Consider the following 21,736-nt stretch of genomic DNA (forward strand, 5'->3'; position numbering starts at 1 on the left):
AGTTGTCTGAGTCAATAGCCCTGATTTATCAAAGAGTAAATGTTGGCATGAATAACAATTTGAGACCTCTTGCTTTCCCTCTCCCAGCCTAACACTCCTAACCTATCACTGGGTTTTAGGACCCAGTTGTGAAACAGAGCATTTACCCACACTAGTAGTTCCACTGATTTCAATAGGACTACTCAACATGAGTAAGGGTTCCAAGAACTGGGCCCTAAATAAATAGACCATAGATCTGTGGGGATATCAACACACTAAACCAGTGGCTCTAAGTTGGAAATGGAAGCTTTTGATATTTTCTTGAATGTATAAATAAGGCCAAATTAAGCTTTGAGAACAGCATCTGGCTCTATATATGTATTTCTTCCCCTATACAACATGCTGTACCTCACTGTTAGCATTCTTCTTCTGTAAGGAGGATTTAGAAGAATTCAGTTTGATATAACATTTAAGTTTTAGTTGGTTAATTCACATTGAAGTATAAAAAAAAAAGTCCTGAACATGATGACCTCTACAACCCCAAATACATCACTGTACTGTATTCCAACCAATGAAAAATCAATCACCTTAGAACAGAGACTCTTGGCCAAATCTTTCCTAAATTACAGCTACAACCCCCTCCCCCGCAAAGTCAGTGTTCCTGGGACACAATTTGTCCAAGGGACTTTATGGTTTGACTAAAGAGTAAATGAACTGTATGAAAATGATGCAAGACTGACAGTAGTATTTTTAGGCAGGATTTGAGCAAAACACCTAGTTACAAGAACACATGCTGGAAGGAAATTTCTTCATTATCTCTATGTAAAGAATTTTATCCCTTACAAAGTAAAGGTTAGAGTTGCTATTTTTAATAAAGAGCAATGCTGCCCTCAATAAACTGATAGTGTGCAAAATAATGAAAAGATGAGGACTAACAATAACTGGATTTAACTAGTCATGTTAACATTTGAGGATACTCTAAAGCAACAGCTTCCATTAGTTTAACTTAATGCTGCACATACAATCTCACTATACTATTACAAATTTACTAATATTGCACTAGGGTAGTAGTATGTAGCTACAGAACATAGGGCCTAGTCTAGGTGGGCTAGGCCACTTAATCAATGAGGACTTCTACCTCAAAATAAAAAGACAGGAATCATACAGTCCAGAGGGATTAAAAGCATAACTCTCTTCCTTGAGGAACAGCACTACAAAAAAAAATTTCCACTGCCTTGTCCCCAAGAAAAAGCAAATATGATGGTACTTGTAAAGAAGCCACACTCCAAAATCCAGAGTTTGATGTTGGAAAACATAAATGGTTTTATTTAGAGTTGTATGCAACATATATACATGACCAGAGACACAAACAAGTAAAATGTATTAAAATAGGTTGGCAGATAAATACAGAACAGTTTGAGTGCAAGAACTGGGTAGCTGAGGGTGCAAAAGAAAGTAGGGGAAAAAAAAACAAAACCTCCTAAAAGTTATTTTCCCACCAGAAAGTTGCTCTGTTACCAGCTTTCTCAGCCTCTCTCCATCCTGCTGGTTTAATTTTAATACTTTGAAAGAATCAAGATTCTAGTGTTCAAGTTAAAGTCTTTACGCGAGCCCGTGGGGGGAAAAATATACTTTTTGGTTTGTATTCCTATTGAGCAATTTAGATCTGTGATATATTGCAGAAGTCAGCAAGTATTTGTTTTCCTTTAAATCTGTACTACACGGTTTGATAACAACAGATGTCCAATGTACATCTTTTTCTAGTAATGTCACCGTTAAGTTGACTACACATTCCTTGATTCCCAAATATTGCATATTTGTCCCCCTTTATCTAATGCACACCCTATATTCAGCAAATAACTTGCACAGAGGAAATCAGGCATCCAGTAGGAAGATTAACCTTATGAAGTTAGCTTATGGGTGTTTTTATGTGAAAGTTATGCCCGCAGCAAGAAAAGAAAAAAAAAAAAAAAAAAGAGTCACATCTTAGGTATGTAAATTGCATCTCAAAGCTATGTAGAGAAGAAGTATATATATTTTATTTTAACAAAAATAAACTCCTTTCTTTGTAAATAACTCTTAATTTGGTGTTTGCTATTTCCCAGGGAATGAACAAGGTTAACTATTAAAAAGACAAGTACAGAAACTATGACACTCTATAAACTTTGTTCTCATCTTTCAGTTCTTAAGTAAATAAAGTAGGAATTTCAGTTTTCTATCAACAAAAGGTTATTTTTAAGTGTTGGCAGAAGCAGAAAATAAACCATTCAAAACAAATCTCTCAAAGTATTTCAACAAATCCCTTAAAGTAACACAACAATCTGTTCTCTTTGTGTGGCAGCTTCTTGACAGACCAAATGCTCTTCACATTTTAATCATCTGGTTCGTATCTAAGAAGAAAGAAGTTAAAGCTAGAGAGTGTAATATACCAGATAGATATTCAGTCCTCAAAGAGAAAAACCACTTCAACCAATTCCAATTACTCATATCTGTGACATTTTCATGGCAATTTACACTGCACAATTTAGAAGGATGCAACCAACTATTTTTCATTTAAAAAAAATTCTCCTTTTAAACACAAACTCATTTGGCCACTTTACCAGCCCTGCAACCAGTGGAATCAGCCCTGGTGGCCACCCACCAATCTCAAGAGCCACAGGAAGCCAGACTTAGGCTTTCTGCTTCTACAGAAATTTTGGGGTCCCAATGGTCTTTCCCCACCTCTTCTTTCCTACACCCATTCAATATGGGGCCACCCACTGGCCCTACAGTGGGTGTCCCTCTTCCCCTGAATGGATGGTATAATGGGATAGTTCCACATTAAGGAAGGCCTGAGTGATTAGGTCACTAGCCTAGAATACGGAAAACCTGGGTTTAAGTCCCTGCTCTGCCACAGACTTCCTGTGTGATTTTGGTCAAGTCACTTCACCTCTCTGTGCCTCAGCTCCCCACCTGTAACTTGAGATGGTTGGGAGTCTAGGTACCTACCCAAGCCATGAAAGCAAAAAAAAAAAAAAAAAAAAAGTCACCCCTACCCCACCTTGGCATTAGGAACAGGAAAGAATGGTGGTGCAAAAGAAGCAACTGCCACCCTCTTCTGCACCTCTGTGCATGGATCTTGTGGGCATGTTTTGACTGTCATAATCCCATGAAAATTGTTTCCTAACAATGAGTATGTGCAGCATGATGGTTACTGTAAAGATGCCAATTTAAATTTTAATGTTTTAAAAAATCATTGATATTTTGAAGAAAAATGGTCAAGGTTGGCATATCCAAAGTTTGATGACAGCCCTACTGAATTTGTTCCAAAGAGAAGTTAAAAAACTGGTTTTAAGAGAATCTGTTTTACATTTATGGAAACAATGTGGAGGTGGAACAGACTTCTTGAGATAACAGGTGGAAGAGCACCACTTACCTTGAAAGTCTTCTCCGTAGATCCTTTATCTGCTCATTCTTCTTGGTGAGAATCTCTTTCATGTTGCGGAAGGCAGCTGTTTGCTGGAACTTCTTCTCCAACTCCTGCTCAACAGGATCATCAATGCATTACAATTAAAAAAAAAAAATAAAAATCTAAAACAGTTTATTTTTTAAAAGAACCATTCAACTGTTTCTCTCCTTAGGCTTCATTCCAGTGTTCAGTCTAGCTTTTCCCTGTCCAAAATACTTGCTGCTGTTATTACCTACTTTTGATCAATACTCAGTAGGTATTAATGAAACACTTATGGAACTTTTGGCGATGCTGATTGTTATGTAACAAAACTTGTACTAAAATCATTTGGCTTTTGTTTAGATAACGCCTACTACAGTGGGGCTCTGCACAGGTACCATGGTGCTGAACAACCTTATTAAAACAGATTTAAAAAAAAAAAGAAAACGCCCAAAAACTTTACCAGATACTGATCTGGGCATTTTAATAATATCAACAAAGTTACAGGCATATGAACAAACTGCAAATGCAGACTGTACACTTCTAACTCACAGTTCAACTATACTCATGATCAAATCAAACACTGGCTAACCTAGAATACTACAGAATATCCAGTCACTTCTCTACAATCTACTTGCAAGCCTTCAGTCAAGTAAATGTCATAATTTGATGCCCTGTGATTCAAAGCATTCCAGTTGTTTTGGAAAGCCCTATAAATGTGATTTACAAGCAGTGACATTTTTAAAGCCTCATTGTGTGATGGATCAGAAGTCTACAAGTAACAACATGTATAGATACCACAAACACAGATTTTAGCTGACAGCCATACATCTTTATGATGTATGCTGCAACCTGTAAAGTGGTGTTTGTGTCTCTAAACAAGCATTTATTTTGTATGTCCAAATATAAATAGCATAAGATATTTTTGTAGGTCAATATATTTTTGTTTTTTTTTAAATGACCTAAGTGTGATTTTATTTTCTTCTCACACTGATAAACACCTGTTCTGCTGAGTAGCTCACATTTGTTCCAGTAATACTAAGGTGCCATCTATCATATCTGAAGAAAACAAACAACAAGAATTCTTAATTACCTAGTGCAAACTTTCCCAATTACACTCCTCCTTGCATTAAAAGTTGTTCTTAGGAGATAAGGAACATACTTCCTTCAATAGAATTAGTTAGAGACTTCAAAGAGACTTAAAAAAATATGCATACGTATACATGTTAGTGTCTACTGTTACCATTAGAAACATGCAAGCCCAAACAAGTCTTTCCCTTCATTTGCATATGACAAACTGGATTTCTTCTTTCAGTTTTTAAGATACTTTAAAGTAACAGAATATGACATAGAACAGGGTGGATTCAAATGAAGGTATAAAATAATTTACATTTGAATAGCATCTTTCCTTTTGCAAGATTCACAAGTATTTCACAAACTAGACACACACCAGATCAATGAAATACAGCTAGCTACTGGGTCCAAAATAGCAACCTATCCATGCAAAAGCAGGCTACATAGGGAATGGGGAAGTTTTGGTCAGTGACACAATAAGACAAACTGTTCTTCATGAGAGATATAGTGTCCATACAGTGTAGTCAGGATCTTTGTTCTCATGTGACCTCTACATAGTTAGCATGACAATCCACTTATCTACCTAAGCGTAAACTAGGCTCTTATGCCTTCTATCAGGATTTAAACCTGTGCTTAGATATTTCAAAACTAATCCTTAGATCACTAAATTAACCCTACACGTTGTCATATAACCCCAATGACGGGGGGCGGTGGGGGGAAAGAGGTCATCTAAAAATTTGTGCGAAACTGAAGAATGAGGCTGACAGCCTTGAGACTGTCAGAAACAAAATGTGTTCAGTTAGTGGCATTTCCCAACTTCGCTTTTTGTTGTAGATAGTTGCCAATCACATTTCAGACAGAGGACTTCAACAAAAACTATGTTTTCTGTTTAGAATGAATCTACGATTACCCTTGTTTCATGCAAAATTAACACGCCATTTCCTCACAGCTATACTTGTATATCAGTATAGGTCTAGAAATGATCTGTTGACTAGTGTTCCCTCTACTGGTTCTACAGAGAAGAAAATCACGTCATTAGTTCAAATATGCATTTATGCCTACATTTTTAGAGTGTTGCAGGGGACGTTGTCAATGGTAATTATCAAACCAGATGTTCACATCACTTTCAAGATGTAGGGGACCAAATTGAAGAAGTTAATCCCTCTTCCCCATCCCACCCCCCCAACAGTGCAGTGTGTCATTTTCAGCTGCAGTCTGTGAATTAGAAATATATTCAAGGGCAAATTCTGCAATCTTCCACCATTACAACACTTACTGTGGACTTTCCAATACAAAACTGGTGTCTTCGCTGATTACTAACCATCCAAAGTAGCCAGCTTCCACAAGGCAACCACCACTTTCTTGTGGTGGGAATCTGATGCTACCAACTTTTCACAGAGGTACAACAAAAACAAAACTTCATTCTAAAGATCTGCGGTCACTGTTCACAATCATTCTGAAATGGCTGCAGAAGCTGTATTTAAGTGTCCGTCTGATTGGCATCAACCAGTGGACTGTGTTCCATATCTATGAAATGGACTCTCTTCACTCCAACAAGGGAAGAATATTAAAAAAAAAAAAATCACCAAAAGATGGTGTGATGTATCCCTAGTAATCTGCATACAATAGACAGAATCTTTGTTACATTAGTAGATAGTCAAAAAAAGTGAACAAAGAGCTTATCGATACACTGCAATAAGAAGCTAACCTTTTCAGCTGTAGATAACTGGTCCTGAACCTTGAGTAGGTCATGCTTTGTCATCACCAAGTTCTCTTCCAAGAACTTTTGGTTTGCAGTACTGTCATTCAGAGTCTTCTCAAACTGGCACCTCAGAGCAGACACTGTATCTTCCAGTTCACTTATATCCTGAGTTACGTTAGTCTTCAAAAGAAATATTAAAATGAATTTTTTTTGCAAAATCCTAAATGAAAGAGTGCATTTTAAATTATTTGTTGAAAATGATCACAGAAGGTCTTTATATGGCAAACCGCAGTGCTTTAACCCCCCTCCCATAGATCACAAAGCAGTACAAGACTACATGTTTAGCCTTCAAAAAGTGTCAATAAATACATTTTAGGGAGAAATGGAAAGGCTTCTTTTCTGCCAAGTCAAGATTTCAAATTCTTAGAAACTGCTTCATTTCTCTGTGGGAATTATATTTCATTATCTCCTTTCAGTTATCACTTAGGATACAAATTACACACTGTATGAAGCGTATAAAGAAGTTTAGAGAATATAATGAGAACATACATGGCTATACTGTAGCTTTTAAAGCCACTGACATGTTATGAGAGGTGTAGAGGAAGATGGGGTGTGTGTGTGTGTGTGGGGGGTGTGTGAACACACCAGCAACAGGAGCTGAAGCCACACTGTTTGGAGATGAGATACAAGCAGACTATCTCCATAATTACCAGGAAAGCATACCTTAATAGCAACAATCATCCGGTGAAAAGCAGCAACACACACGCCTTCGAGCACCAGCCCTGGGCCATATGTGTGTTCAGTTAACTGCCATGTCCATGTATATTAAAAACATCTCATTTATAAGAGAGGTATCTGACGACTAGACTCTTGAAAATAACATTGTGTTGAAACAAAAGAATGAAGTCTCAATGCATTTGTATCAGGACTCAGAAAAGATCTGAACTATCAGGGCCTCAAAGGAACCAAAATCTAAGAAGGAAGTTCAGGCCTGTTTCATGCTAGGGAGCTAAGAGCCAAGAGCAGAAATTCAGTCAATATGATATTCACCGAGAAACAACGTTTACTTTATCTTCAAATGTTTTGGGATTGATGCTGTGTTGAAAGATGCTACACAGTTAGGAAATTGCATGTGTCTCTAGGCACAGTTTGTTCCTCAGCAGTCCACATGCCTTCCGATTTTGAACTCACTAATGACTGGGTCTCTGTGACAGAGATGATCTGCTGTAGTTTTGATGGAAGTAGTTAGACACGATGCGAGTATTTTAAGCCTATGTTAACCTGGGCCATTAAAGCATGATTAGGATTATATCATTTTACTGACATTCATTTTATTAAAAGGCACAGTGACAGCAGCTACACTTAAAAAGCAGACTCCAGCCACCTAATATTTTCAGGGATGAATGTGGAGTACATTAATTCTTCACCTTTCCTCATGGGGACAACATCTATTTTAGAAGTTCTATTAACCAAAATAATCCCATGTAGGGTCACAATTCCTTTAAGAAGGAAATCAAAATCTTTGAAGACTATTTTAAAAAGGGTAAGCATGGATGATCTAGGAGATTGGCTGAAAAAGATTTCAACCTGTGTAAATATTTCACTGCAAAAATCAACTAGCTAGATTCAATCACATATATATGCCCATGAAAAGGAAATTTAAGAGCTGAAGGAGAAGTGAGTGGCAAGGTGGGGGAAAACAACTGGCTTCATGTGAACTGCAGGTACTCAACATGTCTGAAAGTTAGGCCAGCTGATGCCTACACAGACAGGCAGCAGATAAGACTGGTCTCCAGGCCTTTAGAACTACCAGTGTAATAATTACAGTTACAAAACTTAAGTCAGATAAGGAAAGTATTTGCCGTGACCTTTAAATCAAACTACCATTGAATAATATATTTGTATGAAAAATTACAGATCCTAAAAATCACTAAGGGGCACTATAACGCATTAAGAAAATAGAGTACATACCATAAACCATTTAGAAAGCAAAATAAAAAGAAACTTGGATTAAAATATGGAAATTAAGAGGATATACAATTTTTTTAAGACAGGGAATTGAAAAACTCACTTCAAAGTTAGCAATATTGCGGTCTTAGAAATGTCAGTTTTTTAACTTTACTTTCATAAAAGGCAGAAAAAAGCTAAATAGGACTAAAACATTTCAACTCATTTGTTACAAGTTGAACTGAAATACTTTGAAAAAATCTGTTTGATTCACCTTTTTAATTTTAATTTTTTTTGGCCTATACATTTATTTTCTTAATAATGTGAATACCTAACAGTTTATTAAAAATATTTTTAATCTGTCTGCAGTTTAGGTTTTTCCATTTCTATGTTTTTCCTGCAATGCTTAATCATATTTGGATCAACAACTTTTACAGGAGAAATCGGAGACCCTCAATTAAAGTGTTGACAGGTAAATGTAGGAAGAACTATTTTTGATGAAGTGTTTAAGGTATATTTGCAATTTAGAGGTCTGTGGGTTTGATCCTATACTCAAGTAAGTCAATGGCAAAATCCCATTGACTCCATTGGTATAGGCTCTGATCCTATTTGTGCATGTTTTTTAACAATATATGCTGGTATACTTTCCAAAAAGAGCTATGCGTACACATAAGGAGAATATACAATAATATTGACCAAGACAGAATGAACATTTTATTGCTGAATCAGAAAGGAAACTAGATGACATCTCTTTACTAACAAAAGAGGAAAACACAAAAATAAGAAAAAAACATAACAAAAGATATACCTATTAATATTAAACTCCTTTTGATCTTTAGAATACAAAGAAACAAACTTTGGAATGGTTCTTATGATAATTTCCTACCACGGGTTAGGTCACACATAAGCATGAAATATTTTTCTTAAAGGATCAGAGCCCTAAATGTTAGTGGGACCATGGCAACCCTGAATAGGACCTTTGTGTGTCCCACAAAGCCAACTGCACCTGTCAGGTCTAATTAGTTCTACATGACTTGGTAATGCTAGTTCAATGGAGAAAACAGCCAACCTTTTGATCTCCCTGAATCATCTGTAAATCCTTCAGTGATTTCTCTAGTTTTGATTTTTCATCCAATGCACTTGTAGCCTGCAATAAATTGGAAAGACAAAGCTTAAAGCAGCATCTTTTACTGGAAATGAGAGAATTACAATTATGTTCTTTCTATTTAGGTTTTTCAAAATGTACATATATTTACTATCCAGGTTCATAGTGAGTGTACCTGTGTTTCTATTGTCTTGAGTCTGGTCTTCAGTTTTTCATTTTCTTCTTGAAGTCTTGTAATTTCCTTTTGGTAAATAAAAATTAGTTTTACCATGAACACTCTTGCATGACTGAATCTGATAGACTTGCAGTTATTTTCAATTATTTCAGGTAAGTAAATAGATTTTCTAGTTCAGAAAAGCTAGCTACTATGTCAATGCTTAAAAGGATGACCAGCCCACTGTGGTCATTGGTTTCTCTTTATGGGCTTGATCCTGCACGGTCTTGGGTATCCAGGCCCCAACAGAGCAGAGACCTTAACCATGTTCTTACCTAAGTATATGAGCAATTGCACTGTAGTCTATAGGACTATTCACATGCTAAAGTTAAGCATATGCATAAGTTATTTACTGGATCAGAGTCAGAGCATTCAGTACCTTGCAGGATCAAACTACATAGGATAAGGAATAATATTAACTGAAACAAAAGTAAAATTGCATTTTAGAGATATAGATCCTATTCGTGGTATTTGTCAAAATGCTTTCCAATCAACAGGACAGGAAACAATTTATTCATGTTCACTGTTTAACACAAAAAGAAAAGGAGTACTTGTGGCACCTTAGAGACTAACAAATTTATTTGAGCATATTTGAGATGCATCCGATGAAGTGAGCTGTAGCTCATGAAAGCTTATGCTCAAATAAATTTGTTAGTCTCTAAGGTGCCACAAGTACTCCTTTTCTTTTTGGAGATACAGACTAACCTGGCTGCTACTCTGAAAACTGTTTAAAAACGTGACAGATAGGCAAGCCCTCTCAAAAATCCTCTTTTAGCCATGTAGGAGTGCAAGTGATCTTCAAATGTTTATTTTGGAATGTATTTGTTCAGTTTTCATATATATTATGTCAGTGGTTCTCAACCAGGGGTATGCGTAATCCTGGGGGTATGCAGAGATCTTCCAAGGGGTACATCAATTCATCTAGGTATTTGCCTAGTTTTACAACAGGCTACATAGAAAGCACTAGTGAAGTCAGTACAAACAAAAATTTCATACAGACAATTACTTGTTTATACTGCTCTATATACACTAAAATGTAAGTACAATATTTATATTCCAATTTATTTGATTATATGATAAAAATGAGAAAGTAAGCAATTTTTCACTAATAGTGTGCTGTAACACTCTTGTATTTTTATGTCTGATGTTGTGATCAAGTAGTTTTTAAGTAAGGTGAAACCTGGGGTACATAACACAAATCAGACTTCTGAAAGGGGTACAGTAGGTCTCCAAAGGTTGAGAGCCACTGTATTACATCAACAGTTGGGGAATGAAATAGTTTAAATATTAAGGCTGTGATCCTACTGTTATTTATGTCTATGGATATAGGACTGGAAGGGACCTCCTGGGTCATCAGGTTTGCAGCCCTGTCATATAATCCCTTTCATGTTTCACTTTAAATACGAGTAATTTCATTTAAAATTAACAATTACTCTCCTGCTTAAAGTTACTCACGTGCCTAAGTGTTTGCATGATTGAGGCCTAAAACAGCTTTCAAGTTCACTTGTATAGTTATATTCACCATGTTAACCTTGGTATTCTCTCTTTCAAATATTTAGGAATTACTGGCACAGCACCACAAATAGTTTTCCCTACCTAGTTTGACTTTTACTTAAACACAATATCTGTAGAACAAACTATTCTCTTCAAACAATCCTGAAAACCTCTTCCCTGCAAAGTGATTCCAGAAAAACTACCGGCACCACGCTGCAGAAAAAGTTTGCTTTGCAACAACAGTTACCTTTCACTTAGGTGCTGTTCCTGCTGAGTCTGTCTGCTGCTTCCTATGTTTTGTGTCACAAAATGTGACAAAGTTTTATTGGTCACAGTAAATTTACATTTCAGCTTTGAACCACCTTTGCAAAAAAATAAAAATCCTATTTGGATAAAAAACTGCAGTGTAATATTCTAATATGTGGTGCTGGATGTTCTAATTATATTCAGTTATAAACAAAAGTAAATTTGTTAAATGTTAAAATTCACTTTAAATATAAAAATTAAACACATAAAGGAGTCTCCATCTTCACTTGATCTCTTGGTGACGGAGAAAGAAAATACAGCTCATCACTGAAAAAAAAAAATCTCATGAGAGTCCATGCATCACTAAGTTCTGGTAAGGCTAGTTCTATTTCTTTATATTAAGTTTTCGGGTTATTTAGTAGTCTAAACTATTGCTGAATGAATCACCATTAAAAAAAAAATTAGAATTTGCTTTACAATAATTTGAAAATTTGTAACAAATGGGAAATTGGAAATTTGTAAAGTTGAAAGGCAAGGTCTAATTTTTTTCCTTTTAAACTGTGCTTCAATTAGAATTTAAATTTAAACTACTACAAAAATAAAAAATGAAAAAACAATATAAAAGAAATAGAATTTGACTTTGAAAATCTCCAATATCCCATTCACTCCAACGATGGGCTGCATTACTTGTGTTTCAATCTACTTCTCAGAAGGAAGTCCAGTCTTATGAAAGATCAGCAAATCATCTCCCACTAATCCTATTAATTAAATAGAGAAACTGTAACAGTAATCGTTTTTCTAAAATGCATGCAAAATAAGTTTTAAATTTGCAATACATTAAATGCCACAAGCACATAATTAAAATGAATCTTCAAAAGTGTTTCATTTATTAAAGTGACTGAAGTTTTGTAGGTTTCAGAGTAGGCGTCTAATGTATTCTGCAAACCCTGATTACTGGGTAGCACCTAAATTCAGCTGAATAAATTAAATGCTAATCAGTCCCAAATATGTCAAGGGAACAAACTCTTACCTTGTTTAGCAGCTCTGACCCACCTTCATTTAATGGAGCAAGTTTAGGCTTAATGAGCTCTGAACTGGGCTAAAGTAATGACAAAGATACAAAAAATTAAAATGAGATGTTTTCTTTCTAGCATTTTTTTAGTAGCTAAAATAATTTCTCCAACTCTATCCTTTCTGCTGTCTGGTGAAATGCAACCAATGATTGTTTATTCTGAATTCATTTATTATTTGTTCAGGCTTGGGCTCTTTCATTAAGACTAACAAATCTTATATAATACTTGTTTTCAATTTTTAAAATATCTGCAGGGTACACATTTTTTCAACTAGACTCTTTTTCAAAGTCTAAAAGACAGAATAAAGAGAAGAGATTTCTGAAACTAAATATGACAATACATTTATTTTACAATTGGCATCCTTAGAACTGAAGTTTTATTTAACTAGTTTTAAAACTGAGATGGGAGGCAGGATCTTAATACTGTATATACAGCTCCTGATGCTGCAATTATCACAAGTCATATAAGTTAGAAAACACTAAAAGAAAGAATGAATGCCTATGTCTTTAAAGGAGTACAGAATTTATAATTGTCATAAATATTTACACCCTTTAAAATAATTTCTGTTCACTAATCTATTTAAATTTTCAAATACTGTGTATGTTAACTGGGTATAAATTTGGCAAACAAGATCTAATACGTGGTCACATCAGAGAAACCTTACTTTCTCTGTAATAATAAGATAGTCCTTTCTACCTTGCAACTTATAAATATGGTCAAGATTTAAAAAACAAACTATGCCTCCCGAAAAAACCAAAACAATACCTTACATGTTCCAAAGCGGTTAATGAAAAAGCACTTTTAGAAAGTCAGGCCATTTACTTTGGTGACTATATAGAGGGTCATGGACCAGTGTTCAAGTTGCCATTTGAGGCACGTTGCGCATACACTAAGTGACTATATATAGATTTTGGAACTTAACATTAGGCTGCTATTTTTGAAAATCTTTAAAGGTTATTTCTAGCATGAATACCCTTATTCTTAAGCACAAGGAAATAGTCTATAGTAAACATCTTTAACAAATGTAGTGGTTTCATAGGGCATTTGATTATAGTATTTCAGAGTAACAAATCTCTACCTTCTTGTTTGAAGATGTAAATTCTGCCTTTTCAAATTCAGCAACTTGCTCTAACAATTCTCTTGGAGAGAAAAATGAAGAGAAACATTAATAATAATTAGACAAATAATCTTGTTAAACACAATTTATAAGTCTGCTGCTGTGCTTCTTATTCAAGTAAGACTTCCAAGGCACACAGGATCAGACCCCTGAGTCAGTACAAAAAAGGCAACATAAGTACACCCTATATACAAATAAAAATAAAATTCTAAATAATGAAATTCTAGGCAAGCAAGATTATTATTTACATGGGCAAATCACTTCATGAAGAAGTTAAAATCATCATTTGTAATCTTTTAATTGAAAAACTGCATCTGAAACTAAATTGTCATTGGTATAATAATCTTAGAAAATTATTTTAGTGGTGTAAGAGGGGAACATAATAGTATTTACAAAAAGAAAAGGAGTACTAGCGGCACTTTAGAGACTAACCAATTTATTTGAGCTTAAGCTTTCGTGATGCATCCGATGAAGTGAGCTGTAGCTCACGAAAGCTTATGCTCAAATAAATTGGTTAGTCTCTAAGGTGCCACTAGTACTCCTTTTCCTTTTGCGAATATAGACTAACACGGCTGCTACTCTGAAACCTGTCATAATAGTATTTAGTCACTTTAAAAAGGTATCAGTGAAACTATTCTCTATTTCTATATAATTCAAATGAGGTTACCGATTTTCCAGCTCAGAGATATCAGTCTGTAGCTTAAGGTACCACTTCTCAGCCTGTGAAAAGAGTTGGCGTAGAAGTAACACATTGGTGTATGCTGTATTAATGAGTTCTGATTCCACTTCACTGTGTACCACAGTCTGCAACCCATCCAGCATTTCTGTCACCTCATCTACTGTGAAAGTCTCCTCCACCAGCCTAAACAGAAAAGTTAACAAAAAAGTTACATGTATCATACAAATAACGACGCTACAGCAATCCAAAAAACTTCACTAGATCAGATAATGCTTGCAGCTAGCAGAAGGACCTTTTAAAAAAAGCTGTGTCAATGTTTGCAGTATGATGCTGTTGAGAAAAAGGTAAGTGTCTTTCTGGGATGTATTAACAGTAGTGTTGTATGTAATACTCAAGAGGTAATTGTTCTACTCTTTTCACATTGATGAGGCCTCAGTTGGAATACGGTGTCTAGTTTTGGGCACCACATTTTATGAAACAAATGAACATGTTGGAAAGAGTCCCCAGGAGAAAAAAAAAAAGATAAGAAATTTAGAAAACATGACTTATGAGGAAAGGTTGAAAACGATGGGCAGGATTTGTCTAAAAGAAAAGGAGTACTAGTGGCACCTTAGAGACTAACCAATTTATTTGAGCATAAGCTTTCGTGAGCTACAGCTTCATCGGATGCATTCGATGAAGTGAGCTGTAGCTCACGAAAGCTTATGCTCAAATAAATTGGTTAGTCTCTAAGGTGCCACTAGTACTCCTTTTCTTTTTGCGAATACAGACTAACATGGCTGCTACTCTGAAACCAGGATTTGTCTCGAGACAAGAAGGCTGAGGAGGGACATAACATTTTCAAATATGTAAAAGGTTGTTAGGAAGAGGATGGTGATCTATTTTTTTTTCCATGTCTACCGAGGGTAGGACAAGAAGTTTGCAACAAGGGAGATTCAGGTTAGATATTAGGAAAAACCTTAACTAGAAGGACAGTTAAGCTCTGGAACAGGTTATCTAGGGAAGTTGTGGAATCCCCATCATTGGATGTTTTTAGAAACAGGTTAGACCTGTCAGGGATTGTCTACAAAGGTAACCTTAATCCTGCCTCAGCATGGCAGGGGGATGGACTAGATGACCTTGAGGTCCCTTCCAACCTTACATTTCTATTATTCTAGATAACAATGTCATTAACAATTTAATATTTTACTTGAATCTTCTCTCTGAAAGTTTTGATCAAATAAAAATTTTGTAATTATAAATTTTGTTTTGGGTCTTAAATCTAATTTTGATTTACCAACCGTAATATGTAACTCAAGGTTACAGTTTCACAGCAGTTTAACACATCCATTCCTATTAAAATTAAAAATTAGAAAAAAAACTCTTGTAGCGATCGTTTAGATTGAAACCTTTCCCTTTTCGTACTTTTAAAAACAATTGTGATCTACTGGATATAATGTATTTGGACTTTCAGAAAGCTTTTGATACAGTCCCACACCAAAGGCTTTTAAGCAAAGTAAGCAGTCAAGATAAGATAAGACGTTAAAAGATAGGAGACAAGGTAGGAAAAAATGGTCAATTTTCACAGTGGACAGAGTAGGGTTCCCCAACAATCTGTACTGGGACCTATGCTGTTCAATAAAGTCATAAATGATCTGGAAAAGGGGACACAGCCCGCCTCAGGTTTATCCCTGGGTTTACCCTGAAAGACATCTTGAATTGACAGATCACTACAACTCTGTCACTCTTAGGATTTAGGTTGCAACTACTTTGTGTTATATGCTTGCTTGGTTTAACCTGCAAATGGCTCTTTTTTCTTTTTCCTAGTTAATAAACCTTTAGTTAGTTTATTACAGAATTGGCTACAGGCACAATCTTTGGTGCAAGATCTAGGGTACCAATTGATCTGGGGTAAGCGACTGGTCTCTTGGGACTGGAAGAAACCTGAATAGTTTGTGATTTTTGGTGTAAGTGACCATTAATCACTAAGTCCAGCTTGCCTGGATAGCAAGATAAATGAGAGAGCATAAGGGGACTGTCTGTGATTCTATGGTAAGACTGATATAGTGATCCAGGAATTCACATTTGTAACTGGGTTGGTGAAATCTAATTATAAAACATACCACCAGTTTGGGGTGTCTGCCCTGTTCTTGACTGGTCTGAGGTAGACACTCGTGGTCATGAGCCCGTCCAGACAGCACAACATCCCCATCTCAAAGAAGATATATTAGAATTGGAAAAGGTACAGAAAAGGGCAACACAAGTTATTAGGGATATGGAAGAGTTTAGAGAGATTAAAAAAGACTGGGACTGTTCATCTTAGAAAATAGATGACTAAGGGGATATATGATAGTGGTCTATAAGATAATGAATGGTGTGGAGAAAGTGAATAAGGAAGTGTTATTTACCCTGTCACATAATTTGAGACCCAAGAAATTAACAGGCAACAGTTTTAAAACAAACAAAAGGAAGTACTACTTCACACAACACAATTAACCTGTGGAACACATTTTCAGGACATGCTGTGACGGCCAAAAGTATAACTGGGGTAAAAAAAAAAAGAATTAGCTAAATTCATGGAGGATAGGTTCCTCCATCAGAGATGCAATCCCATGCTCTGGATGTCCCTAAACTCTGATTGACAGAATGGTGGGACTAGACGACAGTCAATAGTTGCCTGTTCTGATTATTCCCCCTCTGATGCATTGGCCACTCTTGAAGAACAGGATACCGGGCTAGATGGACCATTGGTCTGGCCCAGTATGGTGGCCATTCTTATCTTTTCCTTGGCAGGGATATATAGACACATTGCATACAAATTAGATGTTTTACATACATATGAGGTCAAACATATTTGATAGATAATTTAACAGATGCCTCAGGACTGGCAGAAGAGTCTTGCTCTCCTTGGGTTTTTGCTTTATTATTTTTCCCTCCTCATGGTACCTGCTGTCCTTAAGATCCTGAAAGCAAGAATCCACTGTCTTGAGACGGAGGCCACGCTTGGAACGAGCGAAGCGCATGTAATTGATCACTTCATTCTGGTGGTGATCATTTAGACCCAGCTCCGCCTGCGGATCAGGGGACACAGTAAAGGTTAACATATCTATGAGATAAGTCTTCTATGTTAGGTTTAGGTCCAGCTCCACAAAGGTATTTAGGTTTCTAACTTCCTCTAATTTCAATGGAAGTTAGGAATTTAAATTTCTCTCTGCAAGTTAAATGTAACATCTTAATTAAATCTGAAATTTTTTTACAAATAGGATTGACTTTACACTATTGTTTATACTTTTTATTTACTTTGTGCACTTCTAAATCAGCTTAGACAATGAAATAGCATTGGAATGCTCATCTTTGTTTGGGGTGGACAGAAATGGATGATTTTGGGGGGAAAATATGGACTTTTTAAATTTAAATCAGTTTTTAAAATTTTGTTAAATTATAATAAGTTTTTCTTTTAAAAATAAACGTGTTTAAAATTACATCTGAATTTAATACAAAATATGTTAAAGGCCTAAATTAATAATAATCTCTTAAAACATTTAAATGAAAAATAAATATGCTGAATCCATCAGCCTCTAGCAAGGCTTCTTTTCTATATTAAATAATCAGGGGAAAAAAAAATCTAACTTTTGGAGGCCAAGCTTTATAAATATGATACAACATATAGTATTACGCACTTGTTTTGTTTAATAAAAATAAATTTTATATGCTGTTTTGTGTGTTAAATTTCAGTTACTATCATAATTCAGCTTGACACAAGTCATGATCAAAAAGTTAGTAAATAAGCAATATATTATTCACCTTTTTCTAAGGTATGAAAAACATACACTTAATTAGAATCTGAAAATATTAAGCTATGTAATTCCTTAAATATATGTAGTTCTAGTGTACCCTCCTAGGTAGTACAAAGATGTACCAAATCTAGTGTAAAAGTTCTATTTAGTTGTAAATCAAAATGTTTTAATGGTTGTATCAACCAATGAGAATGCAACACTTTTTTTAGAAAACAACTGAAGTACAAATTGAAAAGTCGATTACAATGGATGATTTAACTGGAGGCTCTACATTTGGCGAGTTAAATCGCCTCGATTTAAACCAAGCCACCCTGCCTTTGTTTATTGTTTTCATGCACTAACTGTAATGCCCGGCTAAAAACAACACGACAGGGGACGGTTCGGTTCGAATCCAAAACTAGAAGTGGGTTTCACAGCAGCCAATAAAGCAGCACTGGATTCCTAACATTAATAAAACCAACTCACACTGGTTTCTTGCAACTCTGGCAGCATTTGTTGTTGTTGTTGTTGTTGTTCTCAAAGCCCCAGCTCCCAGAGCCAGGTTGATTTACCTGACAATCTTCAGTTTTGTTTAGGGAAGCAGAATAAGTTTCCAACCCTCGTGATTGTGGGGAAAAGCCTGAAACGGGGACCCGCTCCCTCCCAGGCAAATACTGAGCTAACGCCGCGGGCTGCTTTCCAAATACTGCTCTTGGGCTCTAGGCCAGTCTCCGGATGTCTACGCCTGGGGCTGGCCATGCTGGGAATCACCGCAATGGCGCCTACAGTGGCAGCGCCTGGCCGACCACCACGACTGACGGCTCGGGCAAAGCCACCCCGACGGCAGGACCCTGGGCGAGGCCCAGCAGCAGCGCCGCTCCACTAAGCCGCCCCCGCTCCGGGCCAGCCGCCGCCCGGGGACTTAGGGGGGCGGGATTCAGCGCCTGGGGTCGGGCCGCCCGCGCTGAGGGATGAGATGGGGGCGCGTCTTTGTCTCAGCATCGCGGCCCTTATTCGGCGGCGCGGGGCTGGGCTGGGCGGGTGGCTCCTGACGGCCCCAGGAGCGCTGACCCCGGAAAGGATGCGGGGAGCTGAGTCCAATCGGCGGGCTGGGGCGAGGGAACAGGGCCACTGGGGTAGCGGGCTCAGCAAGGTCCCAGAGCCGGTACCGTCCCCAGGTAGGCCGGGATGCAACCTCGTTACTCACCATGGCGACTCTAACAGGTACTGGGAGGCGACGGTTGATTATACAGCGACGGTTGCCATGGAGAACAAAACCCGGCAGGCGCTTTACTACCATCTCATTGGACGATTATGTTCATGTGACCGGAAGTAAGGGGGCGCGGCCGCCTAACGGATTATTTTCTGCGTTGCGTGGATTTTTAGGGCGGTACGTTACTGCCTGTGCGGTTTCCAAGGGCGACGTAGCCGCGAGCTGCTCGCGGAACTCCCCCGCCCCCTGCACATTGCGCACGCCCATTAGCCCGTCTCTCGCGCGCTTTGCACTGAGCGTTGCTCTAAGCGCCCAGGCCACACGGGGGCGCGCGCGTCCCTTCCCCAGCAACCGCTGTTCACGTCGCCCGCTGACTCTCTGGTCCACCCTGTTTAACGCTATTGACGTTACCTGTGGGGCGCTGGCCTGGCCCCTGCGCAGCCTCATGAGGCTGGCCATGACGCCAGCCCTCAGTTGCCAGGAGCCTCCCCTGGGCGGCTTGCTTCACAGGGGAGGGGACGCTGCTGAGCCACTGGAGCCTGGCGCTGCCCATTGGGTGCTGCCATCGGTGCCGACTCCGTAGGTGCTCTGGGGCTGGAGCACCAACGGGAAAAATTGGTGGGTGCTCTGCACCCACCGGCAGCTCCCCACACCAGCTCGCCTCCGCTCCACCTCCTCCCCTGAGCGCGCTGCGTGCCCGCTTTCCCTCCTCGCTCCCAGTGCTTGCGCCGCGAAACAGCTGTTTCACGCTGCAAGCCTGGGAGGGCAGGGGGAGAACGCGGCGTGCTGGGGGAAGAGGTGGCGCCGGGTCCAGGGGGCTCGAGCATCCATCGGCGCTGGGGAAAGTTGGCGCCGATGGGTGCTGCAACAAGGGGTGCTGCTTCACTCCCTGGCTTGAAGGGGTTTCCATTATATGCTGGGTTTACAGTTTGGTTATCTAGTTCTCAGCCCTTCCAGCCCCATATACGTTGTTCTAGCACCCCTGGCCCTGCCTTGCAAAGGGGGAAAGGAGGCGAGTGGAGCAGAACCGCCACTGCCTCACACCTGCGTAACTTTCCCAACGCCAAGCTAGCCAGTCCCCTCTCCAGCACAGAAGCCAGGGTGGTGCTGGGTGTGGCGATAGCTAGGGCTTTGCGTAATGCTCTGACCGCAGGAGACAAGTGATAGGGCGTTTTTTGTTTAGAAGAACAAGGGGCTGCCGAGCCTGGCCGGTGGCAGAGGAAAGGTTGGCAATGCAAAGCCAGAGGAGACACATTGATTAATTAGGAGAAATCATACAATGTTGAAGCCAATCTCATGGGGTTTTTTTGGGGTGTGGGGGAAAGGAGGCTGAAACAGAATTTTTGGGCCCCTGAAGTTGTCAATACTGAGGCAGTCACGAATTGGGCCCTCCGGCATTAGTAAAGCCCTCCATCTTCCACCTCCCCAAGGCTTTTCTTCTGCCAGGTAGTCCTTGGTTTTCAAAAATTAACAGGCACAGTTGAATCAGAGTCATGTGAGGAAACTAGGGTATTAATCTGTGTTGCCAATCCCACCATCTTCTAAAGCAAGAGACAAACTTAAAGATCAGGACATTTGGTATATAAATCACAAGTTGCTGTTTTTTCAAACATAAAGCAATATAGGTCTATTGATGGTTATAAACCTCATTAGTGGTTACTTAATTTCTAACAGGTCAGAGCTCTTTACAAAAACTATATGACTGCACCTGACAATACTTTACAAAAATCTTTTAGAAATCCTCCTTGTTATTGCCAGATTATCTTCAGAAACTATCATATTGTCCTGAGATATGTCAGATAAACATCTACTGCCCATATATAGAAGTAAGGGAAGTATATTCACTCTTCACTGAGCTCTTTAAGGTAGCCTTGATTAAACAGGAAGATCTCAAAGACAGGGTTGGCCCTTGAACAGTTGGGGTCTTCTGTGAACAATGAAACCGGAGATTATGTGGCTGATTCTCCACTGCTTTGTGCCATATGTAAAATTAAGTGAATGTAAAAACCAGTTTGGTTACATCTTACACCCACTTTTCATAGGTATAAAGGACAGCTTTAAGTACAAGGCAATGGAAAATCAGCCCTTTGTTTTTTAGCACAAAGGTAATTGGAGGCCTAGGGCTCCCCTAGCTCATAGATCAGATGAAGCACAATTGTGATATATCTGATACTATGGTGTGACTCACTCCCCATAACCCTTGCCCCCTCACCTCTGCAGGCTCCCCACTGATCCCGCTACCTCCCCGGGCTCCCCATCTGGCTGCAACTGCCTCCCTGCGCTTCCCACCCATCTCTGCTGCCCCCTGCTGCCTCCCTGGGATCCCCATCACCCCAAGGGTCTGCTGCCCCAATGCCACATTGCCCTGACCTCCCACAGCCTCACACCGCTCCTTGCCTCTTGACCATGGTGCCCCATAGTGGCTGGAGAGTGGCAGCTGCTGTCTGAGTGTTCGGCTCTGAAGGCAAGGCCGGCACCAGTAGCAGCGCAGAAGAAAGGGTGGCATGGTATGCCTTCTGCACTGTTGCTGGTAGCAGCACTGCTTTCAGAGCTGGGCGGCCAGAGAGCGGTGGCTCTTGACCTGGTGCCCACCTCTGAAGGCAGCACTGCTACCAGCAGCAGCGCAGAAGGAAGGGTGGCAATACCATAAATTGGCAAAGTTGGTATGTCTGGTATTTTCTGCTCTCACGCTGGAGAGTGTCTCTTTGCAG

The 21,736-nt window shown here is 38.8% G+C and overlaps 1 protein-coding gene across 5 annotated transcripts; it reads right to left on the reverse strand.

Moving 5' to 3' along the window:
- Nucleotides 1-1,277: 1,277 nt before the first annotated feature.
- On the reverse strand, nucleotides 1,278-19,457 carry LZTFL1 (leucine zipper transcription factor like 1). Of its 5 annotated transcripts, none has more exons than XM_048838829.2 (10): nucleotides 19,437-19,457; nucleotides 16,983-17,107; nucleotides 14,046-14,240; nucleotides 13,340-13,400; nucleotides 12,219-12,287; nucleotides 9,410-9,475; nucleotides 9,199-9,276; nucleotides 6,189-6,362; nucleotides 3,395-3,498; nucleotides 1,278-2,369 (listed from the first exon to the last, which is right to left on the reverse strand). In XM_048838829.2, the coding sequence occupies exons 2-10, from the start codon at nucleotides 17,057-17,059 to the stop codon at nucleotides 2,351-2,353; spliced, it is 843 nt and encodes a 280-aa protein (XP_048694786.1). In that variant the 5' UTR covers nucleotides 17,060-17,107; nucleotides 19,437-19,457; the 3' UTR covers nucleotides 1,278-2,350. The 5 variants fall into 5 exon arrangements, with proteins under 5 accessions (XP_048694786.1, XP_048694785.1, XP_048694784.1 ...); XM_048838828.2 differs by lacking the exon at nucleotides 19,437-19,457 and adding an exon at nucleotides 19,020-19,125 and having other exon boundaries at nucleotides 6,189-6,347; XM_048838827.2 differs by lacking the exon at nucleotides 19,437-19,457 and adding an exon at nucleotides 19,020-19,125.
- Between the last annotated feature and the right edge of the window lie 2,279 nt (nucleotides 19,458-21,736).

The sequence above is a fragment of the Caretta caretta genome, chromosome 2 (assembly GCF_965140235.1).
Source record: "Caretta caretta isolate rCarCar2 chromosome 2, rCarCar1.hap1, whole genome shotgun sequence".
Classification (NCBI taxonomy): domain Eukaryota; kingdom Metazoa; phylum Chordata; order Testudines; family Cheloniidae; genus Caretta; species Caretta caretta.

What these genes read in the sequence shown, in the direction of transcription:
- LZTFL1 (XM_048838827.2), bottom strand. Translation starts at nt 19,112, where the DNA reads ATGGTAGTAAAGCGCCTGCCGGGTTTTGTTCTCCATGGCAACCGTCGC. An exon ending in GGTCAGAGCTGCTAAACAAG is followed by an intron (nt 9,476 to 12,218) that starts GTAAGAGTTTGT and finishes ATTTACCAAAAG; the next exon opens with GAAATTACAAGACTTCAAGA. An exon ending in TCAAGACAATAGAAACACAG is followed by an intron (nt 9,277 to 9,409) that starts GTACACTCACTA and finishes AATTTATTGCAG; the next exon opens with GCTACAAGTGCATTGGATGA.